A 27,937-nucleotide genomic window follows, 5' to 3' on the forward strand; every position below is an offset into this window, starting at 1 on the left:
GGAGACAGCAGCAGAAAGTAAAATCACTGATTTCCCTCAGTTGTATCTTCACATTTGCTCAGTCATTTGTTTGTGTGTGACTTGTTGGTGAACTGAGATTGCACTGGGGTGTGGTCACATGGCCTCCTGCCTGTGTTGACCTGTGACCCGTGGCCTCCTGCTGGGAAGGCCTTGTAATGAAGCCTGTAATCCACTGATGTTGCTCTATTTGCTTGTGAATGAGCTCTTTGATTCTGGGACGCAGGAAGCCTCTGAAGATCTGACAGCACGTCTTATTTCAGTGTAAAAAGAAGCTGAAACTTTGTGGAAACACCAGCAGCTTCATTAGCATCTGTTAGACACTAAACATCACATTCACTTCAGGCCGTGGAAGAAGCTTCAACACAAACTCCATCAGAAACACAAAGGGTTCAGTTTGCGTCGACCTCAGTCAGGATGGTGGTTTACATATGGATTTAAATCAAAAATCTTTTTTAGGGCACAGAAGTATGAGTTGGGGAAGACAAACAAACAAAATCACAATAATAATAGTGAAATAAAAAAAAAACAATAATTATTAAAAGTTTCACCAAACACACATTTAAGCAGGTAAAGATCATTTTCTTTGATAAACATGTGTTTTATAACTAATGCAAAATACACTTTTCTAAATAAAACAATTCAGTTCATTAACTGAATCAAACATCTTCACTAAAACAGTTGTACACCATGATGAAGATTCACTAAGGAGGTCTAAAGAGGTCCAGGGTTTAACCTAATTTGACCCTGGACTCAGAGGTGGAGCGGGTGGAGACAGAGAAGAAGCTGCAGGGAGAACACGGTTAAATTGTGTGTTTAACAGAGAATGAAGAAAGACCTGGACATGGTTTCCAGCTGAGGACCAAAGACTAAGGCCTGGACAGAGTCTTAAGCTGAAGACCAATAACTGAGACCTGGACATGGTCTCCAACTGAGGCCCAAAGACCAAGCAGCAGGGGCTCAAAGGTCAGGAGGCCACTGCTCACTGCATCCTGAGGCCACAGTGAAAAAAACCATACAAATGCATGGGCTGTAGTGACAGCAGGTCCATCAAAGTCCTGGTCTACCAAAGTCCTGATCTACAAGAGTACTGATCTATGAGGACTGGGCATGGAGGTCAGCACAGAGACAACAGGTCCATCAAAGTCATGAATTACTGAAGACTGTCTGCAGGACATTCACCTACAGTATCTGCTGTAGCCATGCATACAACTGCAGTGCACCCCCCCCCCACACACACACACACACACTCACACACAGGTCATTGTGTCTACACACTGTGTGAAGACGATTCTACACCTGTACCGAGCTGCAGGTCGTCACAGCGTCTGAGTGGAGAAGAAACTGATGTGGGATTTCTAATGAATGGGATGTGACTGACATTGTTCAGATGTTTCATCCATTCATCCATCCATCATCTAACTCTGAATTCAAGAGCTGCCGGGGGAGCTGGAGTCAATCCCAGCAGTCATCAGGTGAGGTCGGGGTCAGATCCTGGACAGTTGTCCATCCATTTTCTGCATAGAGACAAACATCTATTCGCACTCACAGACAGGGGGAACGGGAGGACTTCACATAGAAAGACCAGCAGTCAAAGGTGGGGATTGAACCACTGACCTAGCTGTAAAACACCACCTCCACTGTGTGGCCCAACAGATCCTTCACAGGCTGAGTTTCAAAGTCAGCTTTGGTCAGACTTTTCATCTGCTGGATTTACATGTGAGCTGGGACTCTGCAGGACTCTGCAGGACCGTGATGGATGGATGTGGTCTGACTGACACGCTCTTAGACTCTGGATTAATGATTTATGATGAGAATCTGAGGAGCTCAGAGTAGGAGCTGAATCATTGTTCATTATTAACCCAGGTCTCTGAGGGAGGAGGAATAAAGGACCAGACCAAAGACCAGATCCAGACCAGGTTTTTAGATATACTGTTTTATTTTTGTGTCTGGTGAATTTTATTGGGGTCATATTACAACAACAACAACAAATAATAATAATAATAATACCTTATTTGCTGTTGTTGTCATTAGTAATTATTATCATAATGATGATGACTATTACTATTATTATTATTTGTTGTTATTGTAATTATTGTTAGTAGTAGTAGTAGTAGTAGAAATAGTAATAGAAGTAGAAATATTGTAAAGTAGTAGTAGAAGAAACTGTAGTAGTAGTAGCTACAAGTTTATCAGGAAGTCACTGATATCACAGCTAAAGCTGTAGTAGTGATGAGCGGCCACATGTGGGCGGGGCAAATGGCATACTCTGGTGTATAACCCTGAAAACGACAGGTGTAATCTCGGTGAAATGAGACGGCGGATAAACAGGTGATTAATCCACCAGTAAATGAAATTTACATTACAATTCATAACAATGACATGGTCATACCAAGTTCAAAAGAGAACATCAGTGGCAACAGGAAATGTGGATCGCCATGGTAACGCTCCACAAACCTAACATTGGGCCAAGCCAAAGGACCCATCTTAAACATTCAAAGGGGTTGCAGCACCAAGCTCAACAAACGGCTCCGCAGCGCCATCCACGGGACTTCTCAAAAACAGCCCTGGCAGTCGTGTCTGACGTCTGACTCCACCCTTTTGTAAAACTCTTACAACTCGTACTTTAAACCCATCCATTGACTACCTCTAGTCTTTGCAGTTTTTTTCGCTGACTTGCCCGACACGATTACAACTACTACTACTAATGATGCTGATAGCACTAAATTGTTCTGGGTCTTAACAGCTCATTACATTTATAGCAAAAAGAGACACAACGCCCTCTACCGACAATCATATCCAAGTTTGCGATATTGAAATAGAAAAGAAACTTAAAAAAAAGAAAAGAATTAAGTTTAACAGAAGTTTTTTAAATAAACTTTACTTTTATCAGACATTGATTTCTGTTGCAAAATACCCTCGAAGTGTTCATCAGAATAAAGCGCTCTATCTACTGGTGGAAGCTGGGAAGTGCACGTATGTGTCTATAGCTTGCTATTTAACCGAAGCAGAAATTCATTTTCCAGTGTTCATCACGAATTTAATTGTAGTTTATCACGTGAGCCAACAAATCAGACGAAGAGTGCATGAAGGATAAGGCTAGAGCTATCAGCCGTTTTTCTTGAAATAAAAAACACAAATATATATATACACAGTATATACACACATACAGTATATATAATACAGAGTTCTGCCTCCAGAATCATCTCACTGAAACTGACCACTGGAGGCTGGAGAAGTTAAGTCTTACAGTGAGATCTGAATAGTCTGAGGATGATCACCAAAACACTCAACTTCTGGAAAAACCTCCCTGACAGAGTAAACTGAGATTCAGCTTTGAAGATCCCATGTGGGTGGCTTCAGCAGCAGAGACTTAGTTTGAACCTCTAATCTTCTTTAGTTGACTTTTAATAGATCGCTTTTTTTTTTGAAAAACAGAAAGACACTTTTCCCTTTGAATCTTCAGAACTTTCGTTTGAATCCAAACATCATTGACCAATGGGATGGCACCAACATTGAGACGGAATTCTAAGAACTTTGTCAACAACATACTGAAGTCTTCAGTTGCATTTAAGAAAAACAAAACTGCTTCACTGCTTTTTCCAGAGTTTTATTTTAAAAAATAAAAAAAAAAAAAGCTGTGAGAGGAGAAGATTAGACAAACTAATCCCAAATGGATCCCTTTTCATAAAAAGGGACAATTTGATTTGATTCCTTCGTACCAGGCTTCTACGACTCCATCCTGTGATCCAACTTCCTGGTCCTGCTTCCTTTATCCTCGTAAAACTTAATCCATAAACGCATCTGAAAAGTTTACTTTCAGCTCTTTTGTTCTCAAACAAAACTTTCATTTGAATCCTGGAAACCTGATCCCGTTCCAAGCATCCATCCTGTCCTATCCCTTCACTAAACGATCCACTCATCCAGCTCCAGGATTTGGATCAGCTGAGCCATGGCTCCAATCAAAACCTTTAAAAAAATACCAGGAAGAAAATCAGAGGCAGACCATTAGAATCAGAGGATTTTAGGCCTGATCCTTAATCTGACTCCAAGTGGAATCAGATCAAGAATAATAAAAAAAAGAAACTCCACAATGTTTATACACCGAGGAAAATTTGACACCTATTCCAAGTCTGTTTTCTTACTCTGTCAGAGTCCAGAAACAGTGAGACAGTCTGAACAGATGTAAACCAACAGCTCCACTCACACAGCACATGCATGAAATCAACCATCAACCAATCAGAAGGAGCAGTGACTGGGATGTAGGTGGTACCAGTCGTACCTGGACCTGATGGTTCCTCCTACATCCTGACCAAACAAACCAAACGTGCTCCACAAGGCTTTTATTCCAAATCACTTTAATCCTTCTCTTCAGACGTCTAAAGGAAGACACAAGGGTAAAATACAGTTAACTGCCCCAAAATCCAAAACAGACTTTTATCCATAAAAACAAAAAACAGAGAAAAGTAGATTTCATCAGAGCAAAAACAAGAAGCAGTTTAATAACAACAGCACTATTCCTAACGCTGTGAAGAACATGGGTAGGTGGGTGACAGATGAAGAGGGGAAAAAGGGGGCGGAGCTACAGCTACATACCAACATCATCCACATGACAGCGGGACATCAAATGGAAAACTTAAAAACTCAAGCATGGGAGGAGGTAAAAACTGCCAAAGGGAAGTTCTCCCCCAGTTTTAGGATCGGGAACGAGAACGGCTGTGACGAGGAGAGTAACGCGGCGAACCACGGCCACGCCCCCTGGAATCACTGCGGCTGCGGCTGGCACTGCGACTTCGGCTCCTGCTCCGACTGCCACGACTGCGGGAACGCGACCTTCCGTAACTCGGGCTGCGGGGACCGTCCAATTTCACGCGGATGTACGCTGTCTCCCCCTGGTGGATACAGAAGTTAAAAGTGAAACGGCAGAATTAAACATACCCTGTCCACAGGTGAAAAAGAAAATTAAAATGAATGAAAAGTGAGCTGATGGTGCAACAACAGGAAGGAAAAAAAAAACTCTGGAGGCCTACGTACCATTAGTATAATGAGATCTGAGGAACACAGGCGACAGATGTGCTATAGTTACAGAACTGATCAACAACTGAACACAGACTTCCACCATGAAATCTGTTTACACCATCATTAACCATCATTATAAAATTATGTCTGGTTGACTGTACTGTGTAAAAACTGTAATGTCTTTCCGTGCAACCATCTTAGCATATCATAGTGATATCTGGGACTGTACTGTGTAAAAACTGTAATGTCCATCTTTCCGTGCAACCATCTTAGCAGATCATAGTGATATCTGCTGGTTGTTGATAGCTGGTACAGTGACTTTTTGAACACAACTTCTTTAATCCATTTGGACTCATTTTCTACATTTCAACATACCATGTTGTTATCCTGTTTGCACATCTGAACTTTGTTGTGTACAGGGCTGTGCTGACCAGGCTAACAGATTACTGAAGCCTGGTGCCTCCTCATCAACAAAGGCAAACATGATGAGGAGGCTGGAGATGCTGATGTTCTTTGAAAATGAAGGCTCAACACGTGAATACTTTTTATAATTACCAAGTTCTTTGGTGACACACACCTGACCACCTCTTCTGTGAACTCACCTGAACACAACACAATCACATCCTCTCTGGGACCAAAACAGGTCAGGACACTTACCTCATGTGAGCGGAATTTAGTGTTGTCCAGCTTGCGGACGGCGTAGGTCATGTCTTCTTTGCGCACAAATTCAACCACGCCAGTTCCATCTCTGAAAACATCAGCGTAGCACACATCACCTGCCTCACGCATGTGGTCCTTCAGGTCCTGCCAACTGCCGCTCTGAGGGAGGCCTAATGTAAAACAAATAAAATGCACATGGAAATTATACTAACAATCATACATACAAATGTCAACAGTAACTGTTTAAAGAACCACACCCCTAGTCTAAAAAACACAACATGATTTATGTCCAGTGAAAACAATTACAGCCCTGGAACTGTGATTGCAGAGAACAAACAAAACTCCTCAACATACCCCTCTACTCACTGCTCCTTCCCTCAACTCGTCAGGAGAATGAATGGTCCTGATTTTCAACAGATGAGATGAACCTTCTGGTTTAACTCTGGACCAAAAATCAGCCAGTACGAATGTGATAAGCCTGAGATTCAACTTGGATAGAACTGTCTGCTCAGAATCCCGACCATCTGCTCATTAAGTGTCACACACAGACATTCAGCCTTTAGTTGATGTACTAAATAAGGATGGCCGATACAACTATTTAATGTCCAATACAGCAACTTGGAGTATCTGCTGAAACCAATATTATTCTGCTACTTTCTTTTCTTCTGCATCATGCCGCTGTCTGCTGTTGTTTCTTTTCAATTTTCTGTAAACATCATTTTTAAGGCATTGATCACTCTAAGGTTAGTTCAGGCAACCAAACTTCTCATGCATCAAACTACTCAAACTACCTTCAGAACATCCTCCTGCGCTGAAGAGTTACTTCGTGCGACCTCCAAATTCACAGGACCTACCTGACACGATGACTCGGTACTCCGAGCGTCTGGATGGAGGTCCATATCTACCCCGGGGAGCGCCACCGATTCCACCATAACCCCCTCCTCCTCCCCCTCCCCTGGAACCTCTGCCGCTCCGTGGGAACTCCACACGCAGTCTGTATCCATCATAATCGTAACCATCACGTCCGTAGACTGCATCGTCTGCGTCCCTGGTCACACAAAACGAGGAAAAAAGCACACATACAATTTAAAAATAAAGAAAAACTGTTCACCACCGGAACAATTGCAAGCAGCACAAACAACCAGGATGACGTGAGTGTAAGAAAGTAAAAATCAGGTGGAAGATGGGAGGTGGTGTCATTAATCCTGAAGGATTTCGGTCAAAGCTTGTGTGACTCAATGTTTAGTAGACGAGTAAGGGGTCCGGGGAACCTAAGTTAAACGGAGTCCCGCTTTCACATTTACAAATCTGCGCTGAATGGCATACAAGACGTCTGTATGAACACACTCAAGCTGCTATTAACCTGTTAGCATGCCAACGCATGCGCCGTGCGCGGCTAGTAGACGAGTAAGGGGTCCGGGGAACCTAAGTTAAACGGAGTCCCGCTTTCACATTTACAAATCTGCGCTGAATGGCATACAAGACGTCTGTATGAACACACTCAAGCTGCTATTAACCTGTTAGCATGCCAACGCATGCGCCGTGCGCGGCCTTAAAATATAGCACCCCCCTCCCCCCCAGCTTTGGCGCTTATTTATATGTTCAACCGGAGAAAAAACGTGTTCCGATAGTAACTAACAGAGCGCCACTTTTCAAATTCAAGCACAAATACAACACTTAGTTTTAAATCAAAATGCAGCAAATCAAACAGTGTTTCTGCAAATTACTTACATTTTGCTTGTTAAAGTCGAGTCAACAACGTGCTCATAGTTTAGTGATAACTTGCATCCGAATTTCAGATTTAGAAACGTACAGTTCTGGCCATGGTTTCGGCTTTAATATCCAGCGCTAAATAGAACCTTTCTGTGTCAAAGCGCCAGTTTAGCTTTGATTTCGCCTGACTTCTCAAACAAAAGGGAACCATGTGTTAGCATTATCGTTAGCTCCTACTATCTTGACTTTTCATATCAAAGAAACATCTGAGTCTTAGCTTTTACTTTGTCCGGATCATGGGATCACCGTGTTGTGGCTACAAGAACACAACACATATCAAAAACAAGAATCTGTAATTCACAAGTAAATATTGAAATAGCAAACACTTGTTCATACGAGATTCGGCTTCCAATGTAATTCCAATTGCCCATGCTTTTATTTAAATTGGCCACTGCCTTTAGCCAGCCTGGATTGTTATATTTAATCTTATTTAAATTTGGCACCACCGTATATTTGCCAATTTAACTTGAGTTAGCTAAGTGTCAGTTAGCACTGTGGTTTATTCGGGACATACTCGTAGTATAAAGGCATAGTTTCATTCTGTGTTAGCATTAGCTTTAACCTACGCGAGGTTGTGCGCGAAGCGCGAGTTCCAATCTTTTTATTAAATAATTTGAGTACATCTTGGTTCTTGGAGTTAAATCTGAAAAAACAAGTATTAAATACACAAATAAATACTCAAACACTTCCTTACCCTGGCTATGTTAAAAGGAGCATATCACTGCTAATAAGCCCAACCGTTAACATTAGCACCTCCTACCTCGGGTCCTCAAATTCGATGAAGGCGAAAGGCGGTCCTCCTCTACGGTTCTTCAGGTCGATATCTCGAATGGTTCCGTACTTGTAAAACACGTCCTCTACGTCTTTGGTGCGAATATCAGGCGGTAAATTTCCCACGTAAATGCGGCAGTCGTTGTTCCCGGCGGGGCCTCGCACTACACCCGACATTACGACTCCGGCTCTGGTGCTGCTGTTAACCTGGAAGCTGTTGGTGCTGCGGCTACTACCTCTTTAGCTCACGCTAAGCGTTTCCAACACACACACGTAGATCGCTTTTAAGACGATAGTTTCAAATTATCTGGTATGTTTCTTGTTATTAGGCAGCGTGTGCGCGCCACCGTCTCGTCGCTTTTCACGAGAACCCGGTCTTCTTCTTCAGGGCGCTGATTGCCGGAAGTTGCGCAGCAGCGACTCCAGCGTCCGCTTCAAAAAGTAGTTCATTGATCATCTTGCAGCTACATAGTGTTGGGATTTGCAACATCTGATGGTGAAGTTGACCATTGTGATTGAATAGTTCTTGACGTTGACTACGCCCATCTTAATACATATTAGCTTAGTCTTATGAGATAAGTAATACGATTCAAAAACATTTGATTCGTTGTGTAATTTCATGCCTATAAATTAAACATTTCAATATACATTAAGATATGGGAAAATAACAATATTAATGAACAGAATTTCAGGCAAGACAGCAAAACACAGCGTTGCTCAACGTTTTATGTTTGATTTATTATTTTAAGGTTGAAGTGTTCATCATGCCTGTGGGTGTACACAAACAAGCTCACTCATTACATCGTTGAATTAAATTTGCAGATAATAGCTCCTTAGTAAAGAGTTAAACAAATGTTTACAGCTAAATAATCCATGTACAACTGAATAATGATACATACAAAACAAATGAGTTCTGACCCTCCAACCCACAATCTTAGTGTACTGGACCAAAAAAAAAACTTCAGGTCTGGTCCAACATTTGGTATCCAGGTGTAGGCATATTGAAGAAGATGCTTTCATTCCATGCCATGTGGCTATATAAAGGAAGAGACTCTGGGTTGATTTGTTAAAGAGTTAGCTCTAACATAGATGTTGGATTTTATAGCGCGTCTATTACAAACAATTGTATCTACAGTCTAACTGTTAATCATTGTCTACTTTGCTGCGAAAAGCTAAAGGAGTAACACGATGCAAGTTATTCAGTAAGCATAACAGGATCCATAAACACGCTGGTTAGCTTCAATGTAGCCATCAGTACTGGTATACTTCCCCTGAGAGGCCAGACTGTTCACCTGAAAGCACAAAGCATAAACCAGAGTTTTAGCTTGTCATAATGATGTACCTAACTTAATTGTGTCAGTGACATTACTGAAACCAAAAGACTATGTGAAGAAGACATATTTTATTCTAAAAGAAAAAAAGGTAAAACAAAGAAAATAGATTAAACTGAATTTTTCTGGATCTAAGTTGGACCAAAAAAACTTTACTTCTGGTAAATGTGTGTCACACAATTAAAGCAGTATGTTAGGTAGACAAACATGTAAGGTTCTATATAATGTACCTAGAATATGAGTCACATTCTTTTGTCACTTCCACATCCACACTGTGGATATGTGGTGTCTTCTATGTGGGCCTCATTTTTTGACCTTATTTTAGATAATGGCATCATAAGTAAGATGATTTTAATCTCACCTCAGCTCTTCTGATGAACTGCTCAGTGGCACTTTTTTCATTTTCTTTGTGGCCTCTCCACGCTCTCAGTGCAGATGCCTGCAAAGCTCGACCAAAGGAGAAGGTCAGGATCCAAGGCCGATTCAGAGGACAGTTGTTGATGGAGTTAAGGTGGATGGAGGCTTCTTCCTCACTCTGACCTCCTGACAGGAAAGCCACGCCTGCAGGAATCACACCACATGTCAAACCTGCTCTCATACTGCTAAATCTCCTTGCTTTAAAATTGTCAAAAATATTTGGTCAGAAAAACAAACAAATATTTTATTATCTGTCCCTAAATCCATGCCACCTCATTCTGTGATTAACACACATTGGCCTTATAACATTTATAAAATCTGCAACATGCTGCAGTCCCTGTCACTTCAGTCTGTGTTGACAATGATGCTCTTACCTGGTACTGCAGGAGGAACAGTACGTCGCAAAGCCGTCAGAGTGGCCATAGCGACCTCCTCTGGGCTATACTTGATGCTGCAGCTGTGTCCTGGCGTTACCATGTTTGGTTTAAGCAATGTTCCCTCCAAATACACCCGGTGTTCTGACATGGCTTTGTAGACCGCAGCCAGAACCTACAACAACAGCAGAGAAACCTCACTGACTCTGGATCTTTCTTCATTCATAGATGGTAAGAATCAGGACTAGATGAAACAAAAAACCTTCTCGGTGACATGCTGGCAGCGTTTGAGGTCATGATCTCCATCAGGAAGAATCTCTGGCTCAATGATTGGCACAATTCCATGCTGGGCATAGTGGAGAAAAAAATAATAATTAAAAAAATAATAAGTTTATAAACGTAAGTAAACATTTAGTTTTTGGTCTTTTGTAAATGATGATCTCATTCAGAAGAAAGACAGACTGTAAAGAAGGACAGTACTAAGTGAATACCAAAAGGCCCAGTCAACTTGTTGTAATTAGACTGTGACTGTAGGTCTGTTTTTTATATATACTGCATATACCTGTGACCCGTGGTTAGAGTTCTGGGTCTGACCTGCTGGCAGATACTGGAGTATCGGGCCAGAATGTTTGCATTCTCAGAGACGGCCAGCTGAGATGGGCTGGTGTCATTCATTCTTAGGACACATCGCCACTTTGCAAAAGCTGCTCCGTCCTTCTTATACTGAGCACAGCGTTCCGACAGCCCGTCCAGACCTAAAAGACCCAGGAGAGATGGTTTAAAATATGATCGATCTCATTGGATTGGATTGATCTCATTGGAAATAATGCAATCTGGTTTGTTTATTACTACAATATTTCTTCTGACCCTGTGTGGTGGTTTCCCCATAGGTTCCTGGCAGTGGAACAACGCCTTTGTCCACCTGAAGCAGTAGAGACACAGACGTAACATCAGTGTTTGCTTCTAATTGAACCGTAGCAATGGGATCAACATCATGTGTTAACAAGACATTTACAGATTTAAAGATTCATTTAAAGTCTCCCACACCAAATCATGTGACCCACATTCTTGATACTAGTTATGGATGAGAAAATGTTTTGTCCATATGTTAGTTTTATATTTGGTACAAACACCTGTTGTGTTCACTCTGACATGCAGCTGTAGTTTTAAGTTGGAATGTTCCAGACCTTGACTCCAACCAGGATCCCTTTGTCTCGAATCATCTTGACGAAGGGCACTCCATGGTCCGAGTGCTGGTACAGTGTCTCGTGGAAGAAGATAACTCCTCCAATGCAGCTGTTAATGCGATCATCAGCACTGAAGAGGATCTGACGGAACTGACGGCGGTTCTCCTCCGTGTTCTCCACTCCCACCTGGGTCAGGCGCTTGCCCATGCTACCTGGAGCAGGAACATTACAACAGCATCATCAGATGTAGACACTGTGGTGTGGATATGGACCACTAGTTTGAATGTAGAGCGTGTTATAAACAGACACAGTGTTTCCTCTCAACACAAACTAGCTTATTCTGCCATCTACTGGAGACAAACATGTATTTTGGACATGGAAATCTGGTTTCAATTTGACTAAGTTGAGTTTAAAGACACAAGGCTTTTGATTTGTCCACAGCTCTTTTATTTGCGTCAGGAAAAACAGAAACTTAGCATCCAGTCCTTTTGTTTAGCAGAGTTAAGATTTTTCTTAACTCTTTAAACCACTCACTCTTGTTTTATCCTCACACTGACATTTTATTTAATGTTTAAAATAAAGCTACCTCCTCACCGAGATCCTGTCACTGTTCCCGAAAAAGTCTCATCTGACAGAGACAGGGAATTTGGGAAGTGTCTGGAATTCCCTGCTGGAAAAAACGTTGTGCTTTGTATAATAGATAGAATAAGATAAATATAGTTACAGACCCACAGACTCATCTGCAGCCAGAATTCCTTTTCCTGGAGAAACGATGCAGAGTGCTGTCTCATGAAGATCCTTCTTCTGAGCCTCGGTCAGCAGCAGAGCCTGGGTTGTCATCTTTTCTTTTGCTGAAAAACAGGCAATCAAAATTGTTACTCAGTTTTAAAAATAAAAAAGGAAAAAGTTGAGATTCATGGAATTTCAAATTTGGATGACATCACAGAATCAGCGAATGATCTCACCTGAAACCTTGGACACTGATCTAGAAGCCAGAAGAAAGTGATGTAGCTTCTTTACCTCCACTCATTTTTATTATCATCACTGGCTCACAACACCACGCCCCTGGGGCGGTGCTCCATCGCCACTCCCCCCTCCACTGGTTCCTACAGAGAAACCAGAAAAGATCATGATTCTAGTAAAAGTCACGATTCAGTTCTTTTTCATCATTTTGTGGTGATTTCATCATCTCTACAGCAACCAGAACAGGACAAGAACAGATTACAACTGATAAAACCAGACCAAACCAGGTCGAGAACAGACTAGGTCTGACAAAACCAGACCAGGACAAGGGCCGAACTCCTTCATACTGTAGAATTCAACTTAAAACAGGTTAAAGAACCAAGCAGACCCAGGTCCACTGTCTGTTGTTCTGACCTAATTCATTAGTATAGTTTTTAGCAGCTCATCTTCTACCAGTCTCTTGATGAGTTAAATGATAGCAGTCAGAAAACTTTCTCCTTTTTAGACAACCTGCTTTGTCTCCCAGCCACTTTGTAATAGTTTCTATTTTTATTTTAATGATTAAAAATCTCGCCTGAGGAAGTTTTCCTCCCCCCTGATCGCTGGGTCTCAGAGCGACTGCTGATCTCAGAAGGGAACTAAATATTTCTATTTCTCATTCAGCTGAACGTAGTAATGTTATAGCTTTATTTATGACCTCTATTACCATTATAGTGTGTTATATCATTGTTGCTACTATATTTCTTTATATATTTATATATGTTGTATTACATCTTTCTGACTATTTTTAATTTTTAAATTACTTAATATTTGTATGGTAATTAGCCCAACCCCATCACATGTGGTATCGTTGAAAAGCCCTAGAAGTCCAGTGTCCTGCACCTTAAATGTTAGATGTTTACACACATATATGGTCACAACACTCATTATTACAGCTGGCGTCAACCAATGAAAGTCCTTAAATGGGACTCATTTGAAGTCAATGAGATTTGGATTCAAAGGAGGAGATATTTGAATATGTTGAAGTCTGAGTCTCAGTTTCTTTTATTTATTGTTAATGGGAGAGCTCAGCTCTGTCCTAATATGACTGTAGGGAATAAACGTCATCAGAACCTAGCTCCTGGGAAAAGAAACGACCAGACAGAACACTAACGTTTGTAAACCACGTGCACAGACCAAAGGTCATAGAGAAAATCAATGATTTAAGCTCACAGACACATCAGCTGCTGGTCCACTGCTGCCCCTTGAGGTTGGTTTGTGGCACTATAGTAAATCTGAACAAGGTATAAGAGAACAGGAGACTGACAAAACAACACATTTGAACTTAGTGGATGAGGCAGCAGTGGGTCAAACAACGGTGTCTGTCAGTTTTTTCTATATTGATGTCATGTGATCTAAGGTCAAGGAGCTGCAGATTCTGCTTGATGTTTTGGTTTGGTTTGTACAATACTGCCTACTTGTTGGTGTGGATCAGCTCATCTGTGTTTCAGGAAACCCCCTTTTTTCCCTGGGCTGAGGATTGTGGGTCAGTGTGCCTCTCGGTCACTGGACTGTCTGCCACTGTACAACCACCACAGAGACCTGGTGGACCTGTTCAAGACGAGGACCTGGGAGGGATGATGGAGTTAGGAGGAAGAGGATCTGGTCCATTGAACAGATCTGAGATGTGAGTCCAGTTGACAGCTAATAAAAGTCTTCCTCCTCTGGGACACGTCAGGTTTTCTTCTCGCTGTCACCTCATTAACAGCCGTTAATGATGCCGACGCTGCTCTTCTGTTCCATTATTTCTGTCCATAGGGACTTGGTCATGTAGGTCGAACCAAGACAAACAAGACAAAACCGGATCAGTTCAGATGGTCGGGGAGACAAAACTAGTCCAGTACCAGTCAAAACCAGTGAAATTAGTAAACTGAATTCTTTAAAACACACAAAAACTGTTGAACAAAAGAAAAGGTTTAATTAAAAACAGAAAAACATTTTTTTTCTTCTGTTGACCTGAACTTGTTAAGTTAAAGTAGTATCAGTGACATTAGAATCTTTTATAAAGATGTATAACAAAACCTTTTCATATTTATAAAATAAGTCATAGAAGGGTGAACAAACTGTATATTTGACAAATACATAAAAACAGGACTGAAGTGTTTTCTGTACATTCAGCCCAGAGCATTTTTAAAATCATCAGTCATTGATAATACCATTTTCTTCACCACTTTGCTTCAATATCCACAGACACCATAACACACCTGGGTGTGTTAACTGTTCAGAAGTGTGTCTCTGATGTGCACATCACTCCAATGATGACGGATTGTCTTGACAATTTCCCAGCATCACCCCTAAGTGTCGCTAAAACAACAATAGCTGTAGAAATGTGCGTAGGGCAGCTGTGGAGCTGCCTTGAAACACACACTTCCACAGTCAACTCGGTTTTGATCCATCGGAACGTGTGTACGCAACATTCCTTCATCAGGGCCCCAGGTTATTGGCTTGTCCTCAGACCAGTGATCCTGACTGGCGTTGAGACGGCACCATGACAGTCGTCGTAGAGGCAGGAGGTATCGGAAGCTCCACTCTCAGAGCCTTGTCTGATAGGGGGTTATGGGGATTCCTGAGGAGCTGTGGTGGGACACCGTTTGTTCCAGGAAACCTCTTGTGTTTACGTGATGAAGAGTTGTAACCAGGAAGTCCCTGGAGGGTGTGGTCTCCTCCTGGTCTGAGGTGGTAGGCCTGGATAATGGAGCTGGAGTCTGATGCAGAGACTGGAGAATATGGGTGGAGGAACCTTGACTGATGAGCCTGAGGACTAGTGGTGACAGAGGACATGGTCCCATCCTTGGATATGGAGTCTGAGCTGGTGTTGTGCTTGGACCACGAGACCCGTTGTGGAGCCAGAGCATCCTCTCTGTGGACAGAAGACAGGAAACAGAGTGAGACAGGAAACAAAGTGAGACAGGAAACAGAGAGAGGCAGAAAACAGAGTGAGACAGGAAACAGAGTGAGACAGGAAACAGAGTGAGACAGGAAACAGAGTGAGACAGGAAACAAAGTGAGACAGGAAACAGAGAGACTAGGTTTTTCTCTTGTCATTGTGTAGCCAATCCTTGACTTTAGCCAACTTTTGACCGTATTGATCCAAGTGTGTTGACTTTGGTGTGGGACAGTGGTGGACATTGTTAACCCCATGATGTAACCAGGCTCTCACTTGATCTCGTTGGACATCTCCTCCTCCTCCTCCTCCTCAGGGCGTGCCCGCCTTCGTTGTTGTCGTCTGAGGATGAAGACAAGCAGCAGAACCATGAAGATGAGGCCGACAACGGAGCCCAGTGCGGCTGCAGCCACCAGACCAGTGTTCGATGCTGAGGGAAGAACTGCTGTCAGAGTTCTGTTGTTTTGAATAAAACACACCGTGTCTGTGTGTGTGTGTGTGTGTGCGTGTTGTGATTACACACGTACAGGTCACAACCTCCAGGCTGATGGAGCAACTGTCAGAACCTGCGCTGTTAAAAGCTCGACACACATACTTCCCTGACATTTGATTGGTCAGGTTGTTCAGCCTCAGACTGCCTTGTCTCTCATCTGAAAAACAAACATAACAAAACAAATAAAACACACACAAAAAAAGATCCCTGAGTGACTGAGGAAACAAGACCTGCAGCAGGACTGAACTAAACCCAGAAGAACTTTCACCTGTGGACATTTTCCAGGGACGGTGAGAGGAAGTTACATTTCAGACAGATTTTAAATTCTGTTCAAATTCATTACTTCAACATTTTTATACAAACGTGTGACATTAACACATTTATCTGTTAACACACTAAACAAGTTGACATGCTAACACACTAAACACGTTTACATGCTAACACGCTAAATACCTGTAAACGCTAAGAAGCTAACATTAAACTACTAAACTTTCCTGAATGTAAAAATGACAACAGTAAAAATGACAACTATATTACTAACTTAACTATATTAACAACAATATTTTAGTTTTAATTTACATTTTACAATGGTTATAATTCAGAAATAACTGGTCTGTATTTAGCTATTTCAATTTATTGATTTATGAATGAACGAATGAATGACTCTTAACAAATGGACATACTTAAAGGCAAATTCATTTCTTTATTATAAAAAGTGTTTTTTTATTTTATGTTCAGAGATTTTTTTTTTTAATGATTATAATTCCACCAACAAATTGATCACTTAATGAGAACTCAGTCAGACAAATGATTTTTTTTTTTTGCCTTTGAGACTCCTCTGTAGAAGTCTCTTGAAGAGTCAGCATTGTGAGGAAAGGATGAAGATTATGGTGAGAGAGGTAGAATTCTTACCCATGAAGCCCAGCACCATCAGAGGCTGAGGACACGTCCTCCACTCTGCATGAGTTTTTTTGTTTTTTTAATTTGTGAAAGGAAAGACCACAGAGGAGAGACAGACTGAGATGGAGCACAGAGATGAAGGAAAGTCATGTCTGACCTATTCAAAACCTCACAGGGAAAATAAGTGATTTTAGCTCACGGAGACACAGGAGCTACTGGTCCACTGCTGCCTCCTGTGGTGACTTTGTGTCACTGTCTGATGGCTCCACACTTAAATTTTGCAGTTTTGTGATGTCTGAGAGATAAAAACCACTGATTGTTTTAGTCAACTTTAGTTTGACTTTTAACAGATAAAGCTTTAGCCAACATTTGTATAGTTATTTAGGCAGATGGAGGAGTCCGTCTTTGTTATCTATTGTGGACTCAGTTTTCACCTTTTCTGTATAGTTTAGATTTTACACGCAGACGGCCCTGGGTTTGAACCCTAGTGGAATCATACACTTAATCCTCCTCATGTACAGCATATGGCTTTGGATAAAACATCTGCTAAAAGCATAAATGTAAATGTAGCTCACCCTTCAAGCCTTGATTGTTCATTTTCTTTGCTAACCTTCTCTTAAATATTTGGTGAAATTCCCATTTTAAATTAAGTTAATTTACTATGACTTTTGATTTTTTTTTGGCTTCTAGCTTTTCTGGGTCAAAAGTTTATTTTCAGTTTTTTGTGTGTGTGCAGGTCATGTGACTGGTCGTACTCACTCTGCATGGGTGAGAAGTAAACCTCTGAGTGAGGTGCTGTCTTGGTCCACTTGTACTGAGGGAGTGGTTTTCCATGAGTGGACCTACAGCTGAGAGTCACATTCCCCTTCAACACGGGGTCACCTGACACTGAACAGATGGGGGGTGACGGGGGCGCTGATGAAGATAGGAGGGATAAGAGGGTGACGATAGGGCAGGAGAGAGAGAGAGATTTCTCTAAGATTATAAAGAAACAGGGAACGCTGTGACTCCACCCCCTCTAACGTGACATCATTACACCATCTTCACAGACAGTGATACGTTTTCTTTCTTTAATACTGACTGAGACATTTCATAGAAGACAGCTTTAATCTCAAAGATTCATATTGTCTCAGAGTAGATTACGATCTGCTGGGATTGAATCTGACCTTCTCTCAGGTCCCTGGTGTTAGCATTTAATCCACAAGTTCACACTGGGGTCAAATTCAACTTCTCCACACACTTTGACTTTTCCTCGTTGCCTCTTTCTTCAGCTTTTATTCAATGTTTGTTATCTCTAATTTAATGATACGATCAGTAAATGCTTGGTCTTTTGTTTTTGGCTAGGTTTGGTGTTCTTTCCATAATATACAGTCATTCCTATTATTTTTCTTCTGTATTCGTGCAGAATTCCGTACCTTTGACGTTGAGCTGGACCTCTCCGATCAGACCCTGTCCTCTTGGCACTAGGACACTACAGACATAGCGTCCGGAGTCTGACTCCTGCGTGTTGTTGATGTATATGGACAGGTTTGTAGAGGGCATGGACGCAGTGAAGCCCACTCTGTCTGCGAAGTCCCCCTGACCCAGACCCACCTCACCTGAGCTGAAGTTTATCACCTGGGAGACAGACATGAAGGAAGTCAGAGACAGAGGTGTTGCTAACTGAGATTAAGAAACAGAGAGACGTGGAGGTCAAATGGACAAAGCTTGTTGCACATCCTCACACACAGCTGCAGCTAAAAAGAAGAGAAAACAAACCTCCACAGAGGTGGTGTGTAAACAAAGCACTGTAGAAAAACAACAACATAAGTTAGTTTTATTACATTTTTTAGTTTTACATAAAAATGAAGTAAAAACAGAAAAGAGTGGAGGTGGAAGTGACGGTGAGATGAAACAGGACTATTCTGATTGGCTGGTGAAGATGCTGACATGAAAAACAGAAGATGGACACACACACACACACACACACACACACACACACAGAGTGATGTCATTAGTGTCATCTTCTCATTAATTACATTCATCCTCCCTGCCTCGCCACCATTATCCCCCGTGTGATAATCCTAATCTGTGAAGATTAAATATATATCACCAGATTAAAAAGACATTATGGAAAAGACACGTGACTCAGATGAACATTAAAGACAACATCGCAGCTGTTAATTATCAACCTGGTCAGATCTGTGTGTTTTATAAAATAAAACACTCTGAACGTCAAACATTTAAAAAGAAAAAATAATCTAAAGCTTTTAGTTCACCTTTAAAACTGGACATGAAATACACAGACATGACGTGAGACACTAATGACATAGAAATTAGACATAAATATGGACCAGACATGAATCAGTGGAATAATTACACTTAAACAGAAAAAAATTGAACATTTTATTTTATATTATTAAGTCACTAGAGGTCAGTGCAACATCACAATGGAATCACGTTTTTATTTTCTTTAATTTTACATGCAATTTAATTTGAAAAGAAAATCTGACCTGTTTGGTTTTGTTTCCCGTCCACTGCCAGACCACAGAGTTTTTGGAAAAGTCTGAGTTTGGACTGTACCAGGCCTGGAAAACCACCATGTCTCCTTTCACCACCTCCACTTCTGCTGAAGACAGCTCCACCCGCTGGCCCTCACCTATAACAGCAACAACAACAGTTGATAGCGCGTAAGGTTAGGTTTGACATGAATACAAGTTCATAATAAACCAGAGCAACAATAAAAACATGTAGCTAAAACAAAAATTAAAATAAATAAAATCCCAACAGAAGACTTTCAGGATTTTCTGACTCACACTGCATCTGGTCACCTGGAGGAGTCAGCTGTACCTGGATCAGCTGAACTTGGATCAGCTGATCCTGACAACCCTTCTCTGTCTGAACCTCCAGTTTGAAAAAAAAAATTAGTTCTGTTAAAAAGTAAAGTGAACTAAAGGTGTAAATACTGTGAGACTGGAAAAATGACAGTGAGACCAACATCAGAGTGTCTGGACAGAAATACATGGAGGGGAGGAGGAGACAGAGGAAACATGATGATGGAAATGATGATGAACCACAGATGAACAGCTGACTGATCCACGTGAGTTCATCCTCATATAAACGCTAATGAATCTGCAGCTGTTTCTTCTATGTCATGGTTTTTAATCATTACATCTATAATAGGGTATTAAACCACAACCAAGAGCTGCAACATTTAAGTCACTGGGACGCCACTCAGCGGCCACAGGGGGCAGCAGTGGACCTGCTGCTCCTCTGCCATTGTGAGTTAAAATCACAGACTCTTTTTGAACAGAAGACCAGTCTTCTGTTCAGAATTCTGTTCTGATTGAGAGAGAGATTGAGAGTCTGTCCTAGGCTGGAAGGGTTGTTGGCTCCGACCCAAGTTTTCGCTGCAGTGACCTCTGTGTCCTCTTGTCACTGTCGTCTCTTACTTCCTGAGTCGCAGGATCTTCTTAATCCTGGCTAATCCCTGCTCAATCCCAGGCTCAATCCTGTCACCTCACGTGAGTCAAATATGTGAACTGGACATGGATATGATGTGACACATGATGAGCCACAGCATGTATGTGCTTTACATGTTTACTTTACCTTCAACAGCAGGAGCTTCTACACACCAACTGATGGTGGTCATGTGATCAGAGCTTTGAACAAGTGAGAAAGGAATACATAATAATGAATAATGTTCTTTTTGTAAACAGCATAGCCATTACAACCTCCAGTCTGTTATTAACTAAAGAAGTCAGTCAGGCAGTCAGACCTGAAACGGTTTCTCTGTGACTTAAATGTGTCTGAGAAGAAAAAAAACAAAACAGAAACCAGAACCACAACATTAGGACAAGGACTTGAACACATGAATTTCAAATTATTCATTTCAGAATAGCTTCTTATAAAAATAACTTGGGCAAATTCACCTTTAATCAGTTCTCGTATATCCCGCTAAACATTGATACACAAATGTCAGCCTGTAGGTGGCAGAAATGTGCTAAAAGTGTGTGTGACAGTCAGAAGTTGAACAGCATGGAATGGGTGACGTCAGTGCACAAAAACGAGATGATGACATCAGAGTCCTTTTTAACTACTGGATGTCAGCTTGGATAACAGCACAGTATATGTAAATAGTTCGACAAAGAGTTTAAGCTAACATTAGCCCCAACAGTTTTGATACAGACACCAAAGCTAACGTTAGCTCCAAGTAGCTACAATACATTAGTATCCAGCTCACCATAGACTAGATGACAGCATTCAGAGCCAATAGTGTTGAATATAACAGCTGTAGACATTTGTTCTTTAACGTCACCTGAATGTGTTTCCGCTGATTACGTTTTTAAATGTAACCTTAAACTGTCGTTTATTCAAAACAAAAAATCATATTCTTTAAAATATATAAAATAATAAAGTGAAACATTTTAGCTTGTCATCTGTCAAAACAAAGTTAGAAGCATGTATTATTTAGAGTGGAGCTCTGTTTAAAGTGGGTGTTAATGTTTAACAGTGTTTAACAGTGTTTAACAGTGTTTAACAGTGTACCGTTTTCACAGTGAACCTGACTTCCCTGCATCTTTTCCTCTGTTTAAGGCCATCTGTCAGTGAGGAGCTAAGCTGCTAATGCTGTAGCACTCATCAGATTATTGATCAGTTGATGGAGGTGTTTAAAGAGGGGAACGTGTTTGTGTGATTCTCTGCTGCTCTCAAAGGTTGTTATCTTTAATCTTGACACACACACACACGCACGCGGCTTCCACACAGTTCACCAGTTCTTGTTCAGTTTCTTTTCACTCTTTCNNNGCTACTCTCTCCGTTTCAGACCTCTCCTCATGGCCATCTGCAGATTCTTCTAATCTGTGTCTCCTGGCTCTAATCTGATTATGAGGACAAGCTGTCATTGGCGGAGAGACAAAAGTCCGGACAGAAGGTTTGTCCTCACCAATGGAGCTTGCAGCTTCTCTGACTTCACCTCTCCATCTTACATCAACACCGTGTTCTCTCTGACTGGATGTCAACAGTTCCTCCTGGTATCAGCATAAAACAAATGTCTGTACCAGAGTAACTGTACCAGGTCCAGCTCCAGGACCAGGACCACTTTAACAAGTGAAGATGAAAAAGACTTCAGCTGATGTCCAATTATTCAACAGCTCTGACTCCCCCTTAGGTGTCTTTAAAACACTTGTCACCACTCTCCCCTCACCTTCCACCAAGACTGGTTATTCACACTAATGACACCAGGACAGAAGAGGACTGAAGCTGCAGCTCTCTCCACTGGTTCCTACTGGGCGTCAGGGTTCATTTTAAGCTGAACACAAATGCTTGAATGGTCTGTGTCCTCTTTGCCTGACCCTGGGGTCAGCTGATCAGCTGCTGTTAGTTGGCTCCTAACATCCCCCTGCACCACTATCACATTCATCATCATAATCTGGCCTGGGCGGGTCTGGTCCTGAGTCTGGACTGACAATGTGGTCTGGTCTGCACTGAGTGTCTGGTCTTCTTTCACATTTATGAACCCTTTGGTCAGTCTTTGTTTCTGTTTCTGATGAAGGTTGACTGGTCTCACATCTGTAGTTCTGTTGAACTTCAGTAAACGTTTGGTACGATTTCAGAACTCTAAACTCAAGCACAGGTTCATAACCAATGGCTGAGTGACAACAGTCAACAGTCATGGCTGAAGAACCAGTGGAGCTCAGGTCAGCAGGTGTAGAAGGATCTAGAACATCAACAGCCCAGACTCTGGGTTCCATCTGTGATCGTCAACATATTTTAACTTTGTTGACCTCCTGAATGTCAACAAAACATTTCAAGACCTGGAACACCACAATACCAGATTTGGACAGAACCAGCATCACTGCAGGACAAAGGAAGACCAAAACCAGGAAAACCTGAACATGGTAACAAAACAGTTTTAAAATTGTTAATGAAAATGCGCTTGAATAACAAGAGATCTCTGTTTATTCGTGTAAAAAAAAAATTCAAATTCATCTTCTGGCCCAGTTTGGTTCGCTCTTCTACCAGTTCTTCTCTGGTCTCAAACTGCTAACGTCGACATACGTTTTTATTCCCGGTGTAGTTAATTTAAAAAGACAGTGATGAAGTTTAATGGTCAACGTGGTGAAGAACTGACCTGGAAGAGTCCACAGCATCTTCGTCATCAACAACTTCACGATCGTCAGTGTGATCTTTAACTCCATGACCAAACGTCCACCTTCTGCTCCACACACACGCGCCTCCTCCTTCTCCAGGTTCTTCAGCTTCGTCCTCTTAAGTTTTGCCAAAACCATTTCCAGTTCTCTGTGCTGGCAATAACACGTGCCAACGCAATCATTTCCGATCCGAAGCACCTAAAAACCAGCGAAACCGAACCGAACCGAACCAGGCCTTCACTTCTTTCTTTTCTTCCTTCATCTGTCTTTCACAAATCACAAAAAGAGAGCAGAAGCCTCACCTCCGCGTCACACACTAGCTGATTCAGCCGCTCCTTACTAACGCCTCCTGGTGGGGGCCAACCGCTACAACATTGAGTTTGAACGATAATTATATCACACATCTCATTCGCTCTCTTTCTCTAAGCATTTTCTTTGTCTCTTTCTCTCTCAACTAGCCATTAAACAGCATTGAGAGGGTGTGGAGAATTCTGACAGAGGTGCAGTCACCGCTGAACACCACTAGAGGGAGAGGTTTGACCACACACCACTTCAAACTGCTGCTTTAAACAAGCGTAAGAATAGACGTTGAACGGTGAGGATTTATTAAGACAGCAAAGCGACAAATAAAAGTTTTATTCTTTGAGTAAACCCTCGATTGAAATTTTCCAAACCTTTTCAGGATTTCCTGCTGGATTCCCGTAGCTCACACAATTGCTGTGTTTTTCCATATAGGAAATATTATTCCAAAAGTGGAGAAGAGAACACAGAAGTTTGAAATGGTTTTACAAACTACAGAGTTTTATTTAAAACGTTCTTAATCAAGGATCCAGATTGACAGATGACAAACATGACTTACTGTTTATTCTTTGATCATTTTATTTAGATACTATTTGAACATTTCACATCCTCACAGATCAAAAACTTAAAGAAAAGGTTTTTTTTTTTACCTTTGGCTACACTGTTTGTCATTATCTGTTGATGAAGAGTTTACCTACAAATGTCATTGTATAGTGCACCTGGGATAAAGGTTCTAATTGGACAATTTTGGATTTAACCCAAGTCATTTTTTAAAAACGTCTGTGAACTGGTACAACTGCTGTAATCTCTACCAATCATTTCTAGTAAGAACAGAGTGAAACCTTAAAAACGTGGCTCAGTCAACCTCCTCCACTGTGGGACCAGAACCATCGCCTCTAGGCCCAGGGAAATCAGATGGCATTCCGCCTGCTCCCAGCTTGGTCATGAGAGGGTTACAGAGTTTCTCCAGCTCCCTCTGCTGGTGCTCAAACTCCTCTTTTTCTGCAGACTGACAGAACACAAAGACATAGATGTCAAGAGAACGAAGATGAACATCAGATGGGAAGCACATCTGGTGAATGTTCTATGTCCAGTCCAGCTGTGGTTCACCCTGATGTGACAGACATCAACAGACACAATAAAACTGCAGTAGCACTTCAGTACAGACAAACTGGAAAGGCAGCCTGCGCTAGTCTCTGTGGGGTCAGTGAGAGAGGTGACATGTGGTGACAGAGAACATTTACATTTGCATATAAGCTGTAGAGAACTATTCTAGATTCTTCTTCTTCTGGCTGTTTGTTCTTGTTCTAATTATTGTTCACGTGTATCCTAAAGAGCAGGATCTGTGTGTAAATACTGGGCTTTTTTTCAAACATTACCGAAAACGTTCTGTGTCTGAAGGAGGGACCACAGATATAGCAACATCACAACCACTGGCTCCTCCTCTTGTAAGTCACTAGTATAAAAGCCTCTGCTACATGTATAGAAGTAAGAATTTGAAAGAACTTCTCTCAAAATCCAATTAGTCTGCAGTCAGAACCTGGTTCTGATTTTGTACCAGTACCTGGTTTCTATCCAGCCAGCTGATGACCTCCTTACACTTGTCCAGCATCTTCTCCTTGTCCTCATCACTAATCTTCCCCTTCATGTTCTTGTCCTCCAGGGTGGATTTGATGTTGAAGGCGTAGGCCTCCAGACGGTTCTTGGAGGACACTCTCTCTCTCTGAACATCGTCATCTGTCCTGTACTTCTCGGCTTCCTGGACCATACGCTCAATGTCCTCTTTACTCAGACGACCTGAGCAGAAGACAGAGAGTCTTGTTTCCTCAACAGGAACCAGAACACCTAACATCAGACTTTAAAGGAACGAGATGATCTGCCAATTTTTTTCTCATTTTCTGCAGGCGACATTAAATGACTACTCAGTGAAACCCCAAGGAAAATAGAGCTAAATAGTCTGTGGTGTGAGAGGAAGCAGGAGAAGCTGAACTCTACCTTTGTCGTTGGTGATGGTGATCTTGTTCTCCTTCCCTGTGCTCTTGTCCACTGCAGACACGTTCATTATGCCATTGGCATCAATGTCAAAGGTCACCTCGATCTGGGGAACTCCTCTGGGAGCAGGTGGGATTCCAGTCAAGTCAAATTTACCGAGAAGGTTGTTGTGTTTGGTCATGGCTCGTTCTCCTTCAAACACCTGTGGAATGAAACAAAGCCTTCAGAGCAGGAAGAGGCAATTATCTGACCGTGTTGGTCACGAAGTGGTGAACACCAGTGTGGCCCATAGTGTAGGCAGTGGGGCTGTAGAAAATATGTATTAAGAACCTGTATAATCTTAGAACCTGAGCAACAATACCTGGATGAGAACTCCATTCTGGTTGTCAGAGTATGTGGTGAAGGTCTGGGTCTGCTTGGTGGGGATGGTGGTGTTCCTTTTGATGATGACGGTCATGACTTCTCCTGCTGTCTCAATTCCCAGTGACAGTGGGGCCACGTCCAGCAGCAGCAGGTCCTGCACATTCTCCGACTGGTCACCGGTGAGGATGGCTGCCTGGACAGCTGCATGAACAAAGACATCGGATGAAGGTGGAGCAAAACAGGAAGATGCCCATAAAGACACGTGGAGATGAGGAAGGAAGTTGTAGGAATGAAGGTAGATGATTGACCAAAACTGACCTGCACCATAAGCCACTGCCTCATCAGGGTTGATGCTCTTGTTAAGTTCCTTTCCATTGAAAAAATCCTGCAAAAGCTTCTGGATTTTGGGAATTCGGGTGGAGCCTCCGACCAGTACAATGTCATGGATCTGAGCCTTGTCCATCTTGGCATCTCGAAGAGACTTCTCCACAGGCTCCAGGGTTCCTCGAAACAGGTCTGCATTGAGCTCCTCGAAGCGTGCTCTGGTGATGGAGGTGTAGAAGTCCACACCGTCGCAGAGCGAGTCAATCTCGATGCCGGCCTGCGTGCTGGAGGACAGCGTCCGTTTGGCTCGTTCACAGGCTGTACGCAGACGTCGCACTGCCCTCTTACTGTCACTGATGTCCTTGTTAAGTTTACGTCTGAACTCAGAGATGAAGTGGTTCACCATCCGGTTGTCAAAGTCCTCCCCACCAAGGTGGGTGTCCCCTGCTGTGGACTTCACCTCAAAGATCCCATCGTCTATGGTCAGAATGGAGACGTCAAAGGTTCCACCACCAAGATCAAATATGAGGACGTTTCTCTCATGACCCACCTAAGGATTCAAATTTAAACAAAAACAATTTGATTTCTTTAACGTTCAACGACTGTAACAGTGGGACAGGTAAGAGTAAGGTGTCTATGAAAGAGTTCTATGGTTCGGTTTTACCACTTCAGTTTTCGCTCATTCAATATTTCACATCTTCACCCTCGGCAGAAACAGAACATTCTCACTTTGACCCACATTTTACATTGAACTGTGGCCAACATGTTTTTAACCTTTTTGTCCAGACCGTAGGCGATGGCAGCAGCAGTCGGCTCGTTGATGATACGAAGCACGTTGAGTCCGGCAATCACGCCGGCGTCTTTGGTGGCCTGACGCTGCGAGTCATTAAAGTAGGCGGGAACAGTTACCACGGCGTTTGACACACTCTGTGAAGTGGAGAACAACAAGCCAGCTTCAGAGGAGAGTTTTATAGAATAATCATTCCATACAATACACTTCGTTAGAGAGACGAAACAGTTCGAGCTGGAGGTTGAACTGCTGATCGTCTTGCTCTATGGTAAGAGAACTATTCACTCTTTCTCCATGTGTCGTGCCAAAGAAATCGTAACATAAACGTTTTGGTCAGGCAGGTCTGACAGAATTGAAGTGTGTTACCTTTCCCAGAAAAGATTCAGCAATGTCTTTCATCTTCACGAGGACCATGGAGGAGATCTCCTCAGGGTAAAAGGTCTTGGCCTCACCTTTGTACTGCACTTGGACTTTAGGTCGAGAATTATCGCTGATGACAGAAAACGGCCAGTGTTTCATGTCGGACTGAACTACGCTGTCATCAAAGCGGCGGCCAATGAGACGCTTGGCATCTGAGGATCAAAAACGTAACAATCACCAATCAGGACAGAGGAGAAACCACTGAGTTTGGGTTTTTATTTTAGGGTCTAGGCTCGAGTGTATGCAAATGAAAAACAACGTACCAAACACAGTGTTGTTAGGGTTAAGGGCCACCTGGTTCTTGGCTGCATCTCCAATTAGCCTTTCTGTCTCAGTGAAGGCCACATAACTGGGTGTGGTCCGGTTTCCTTGGTCGTTGGCGATGATTTCCACTTTCCCATGCTGGAACACGGCCACACAGGAGTAGGTGGTTCCTAGGTCGATACCCACAGCTGTTTCCTTCGACATGTCTTTGAACCTGAGGAGGCAACGGTGGCAGAAAGTACTTCTATAAGTAATAAACTCTAGTGGAACCAATTTGTATGATGTTCAAAATAAACAGTGACTAGTTTACCTGAGGGGTTGAGTCTATGGAATTGTTGAAATCACGTTTCTTTTCAACTTTAATTCTTAATCTCTGCTTTTTTTTCTGATTAAGGTTTTCCCACGTTTCCTCCTTGGTTGGTTAGTTGGTTGAGAGGATGAATAATTCCTGCTTGGTTGTTGAAGAGCAGTTCTGTTTGTTTCACTTACCTAAGGTTGATCATGGACATCAAAGGTTTGGTCTT

The 27,937-nt window shown here is 42.2% G+C and overlaps 4 protein-coding genes across 6 annotated transcripts; all 4 read right to left on the reverse strand.

Annotated features, from left to right (window-relative positions):
* Nucleotides 1-3,612: 3,612 nt before the first annotated feature.
* Nucleotides 3,613-8,620, reverse strand: srsf1a (serine and arginine rich splicing factor 1a). Of its 2 annotated transcripts, XR_003049548.1 has the most exons (5): nt 8,231-8,620; nt 6,552-6,745; nt 5,695-5,867; nt 4,301-4,910; nt 3,613-3,987 (listed from the first exon to the last, which is right to left on the reverse strand). XR_003049548.1 is itself a non-coding variant. In XM_008309458.3 (4 exons), the coding sequence occupies exons 1-4, from the start codon at nt 8,416-8,418 to the stop codon at nt 4,713-4,715; spliced, it is 753 nt and encodes a 250-aa protein (XP_008307680.1). In that variant the 5' UTR covers nt 8,419-8,620; the 3' UTR covers nt 3,613-4,712. The 2 variants fall into 2 exon arrangements, 1 of the variants encoding a protein (XP_008307680.1); XM_008309458.3 differs by having other exon boundaries at nt 3,613-4,910.
* Nucleotides 8,621-8,796: 176 nt separating this feature from the next.
* LOC103378293 (fructose-bisphosphate aldolase C-A-like) lies at nt 8,797-12,605 on the reverse strand. Its single transcript, XM_008309457.3, has 9 exons — nt 12,516-12,605; nt 12,279-12,401; nt 11,551-11,762; nt 11,231-11,285; nt 10,958-11,118; nt 10,626-10,709; nt 10,364-10,538; nt 9,934-10,133; nt 8,797-9,533 (listed from the first exon to the last, which is right to left on the reverse strand). Exons 2-9 carry the CDS (start codon nt 12,388-12,390, stop codon nt 9,441-9,443), a joined length of 1,092 nt encoding a protein of 363 aa, XP_008307679.1. The 5' UTR covers nt 12,391-12,401; nt 12,516-12,605; the 3' UTR covers nt 8,797-9,440.
* A 917-nt stretch (nt 12,606-13,522) lies between these two features.
* LOC103378291 (endothelial cell-selective adhesion molecule-like) lies at nt 13,523-23,514 on the reverse strand. 2 transcript variants are annotated; one of them, XM_008309455.3, is made up of 7 exons: nt 22,942-23,513; nt 19,322-19,467; nt 18,245-18,446; nt 17,589-17,744; nt 15,964-16,086; nt 15,713-15,866; nt 13,523-15,412 (listed from the first exon to the last, which is right to left on the reverse strand). In XM_008309455.3, the coding sequence occupies exons 1-7, from the start codon at nt 23,096-23,098 to the stop codon at nt 15,004-15,006; spliced, it is 1,347 nt and encodes a 448-aa protein (XP_008307677.1). In that variant the 5' UTR covers nt 23,099-23,513; the 3' UTR covers nt 13,523-15,003. The 2 variants fall into 2 exon arrangements, with proteins under 2 accessions (XP_008307677.1, XP_024911089.1); XM_025055321.1 differs by lacking the exon at nt 17,589-17,744 and having other exon boundaries at nt 22,942-23,514.
* A 241-nt stretch (nt 23,515-23,755) lies between these two features.
* Nucleotides 23,756-27,878, reverse strand: LOC103378288 (heat shock cognate 70 kDa protein-like). Its single transcript, XM_008309451.3, has 9 exons — nt 27,724-27,878; nt 27,413-27,627; nt 27,096-27,301; nt 26,714-26,866; nt 25,934-26,489; nt 25,614-25,816; nt 25,256-25,454; nt 24,825-25,057; nt 23,756-24,269 (listed from the first exon to the last, which is right to left on the reverse strand). The coding sequence occupies exons 2-9, from the start codon at nt 27,615-27,617 to the stop codon at nt 24,117-24,119; spliced, it is 1,908 nt and encodes a 635-aa protein (XP_008307673.1). The 5' UTR covers nt 27,618-27,627; nt 27,724-27,878; the 3' UTR covers nt 23,756-24,116.
* Between the last annotated feature and the right edge of the window lie 59 nt (nt 27,879-27,937).

This window comes from Cynoglossus semilaevis, chromosome 4 (assembly GCF_000523025.1).
Source record: "Cynoglossus semilaevis isolate Cse_v1.0 chromosome 4, Cse_v1.0, whole genome shotgun sequence".
Taxonomy (NCBI): domain Eukaryota; kingdom Metazoa; phylum Chordata; class Actinopteri; order Pleuronectiformes; family Cynoglossidae; genus Cynoglossus; species Cynoglossus semilaevis.

Coding starts and splice junctions, on each gene's coding strand:
- LOC103378291 (XM_008309455.3), bottom strand. CDS start 23,098: ATGGTTTTGGCAAAACTTAAGAGGACGAAGCTGAAGAACCTGGAGAAG. Junction 19,468..22,941: donor GATGCTGTGGACTCTTCCAG/GTCAGTTCTTCA, acceptor TTGCTGTTATAG/GTGAGGGCCAGCGGGTGGAG. Junction 17,745..18,244: donor GGTCCAGCTCAACGTCAAAG/GTACGGAATTCT, acceptor TATCTTCATCAG/CGCCCCCGTCACCCCCCATC.
- LOC103378288 (XM_008309451.3), bottom strand. CDS start 27,617: ATGTCGAAGGAAACAGCTGTGGGTATCGACCTAGGAACCACCTACTCC. Junction 26,867..27,095: donor CTGAATCTTTTCTGGGAAAG/GTAACACACTTC, acceptor TCCACTTCACAG/AGTGTGTCAAACGCCGTGGT. Junction 25,817..25,933: donor GGCAGTGGCTTATGGTGCAG/GTCAGTTTTGGT, acceptor TTGTTCATGCAG/CTGTCCAGGCAGCCATCCTC.
- srsf1a (XM_008309458.3), bottom strand. CDS start 8,418: ATGTCGGGTGTAGTGCGAGGCCCCGCCGGGAACAACGACTGCCGCATT. Junction 6,746..8,230: donor ATCGAATTTGAGGACCCGAG/GTAGGAGGTGCT, acceptor TTGTGTGACCAG/GGACGCAGACGATGCAGTCT. Junction 5,868..6,551: donor GTACCGAGTCATCGTGTCAG/GTAGGTCCTGTG, acceptor GTTTTACATTAG/GCCTCCCTCAGAGCGGCAGT.
- LOC103378293 (XM_008309457.3), bottom strand. CDS start 12,390: ATGACAACCCAGGCTCTGCTGCTGACCGAGGCTCAGAAGAAGGATCTT. Junction 11,286..11,550: donor GGATCCTGGTTGGAGTCAAG/GTCTGGAACATT, acceptor CTACTGCTTCAG/GTGGACAAAGGCGTTGTTCC. Junction 10,134..10,363: donor TGTTCCTCCTGCAGTACCAG/GTAAGAGCATCA, acceptor TGATTCCTGCAG/GCGTGGCTTTCCTGTCAGGA.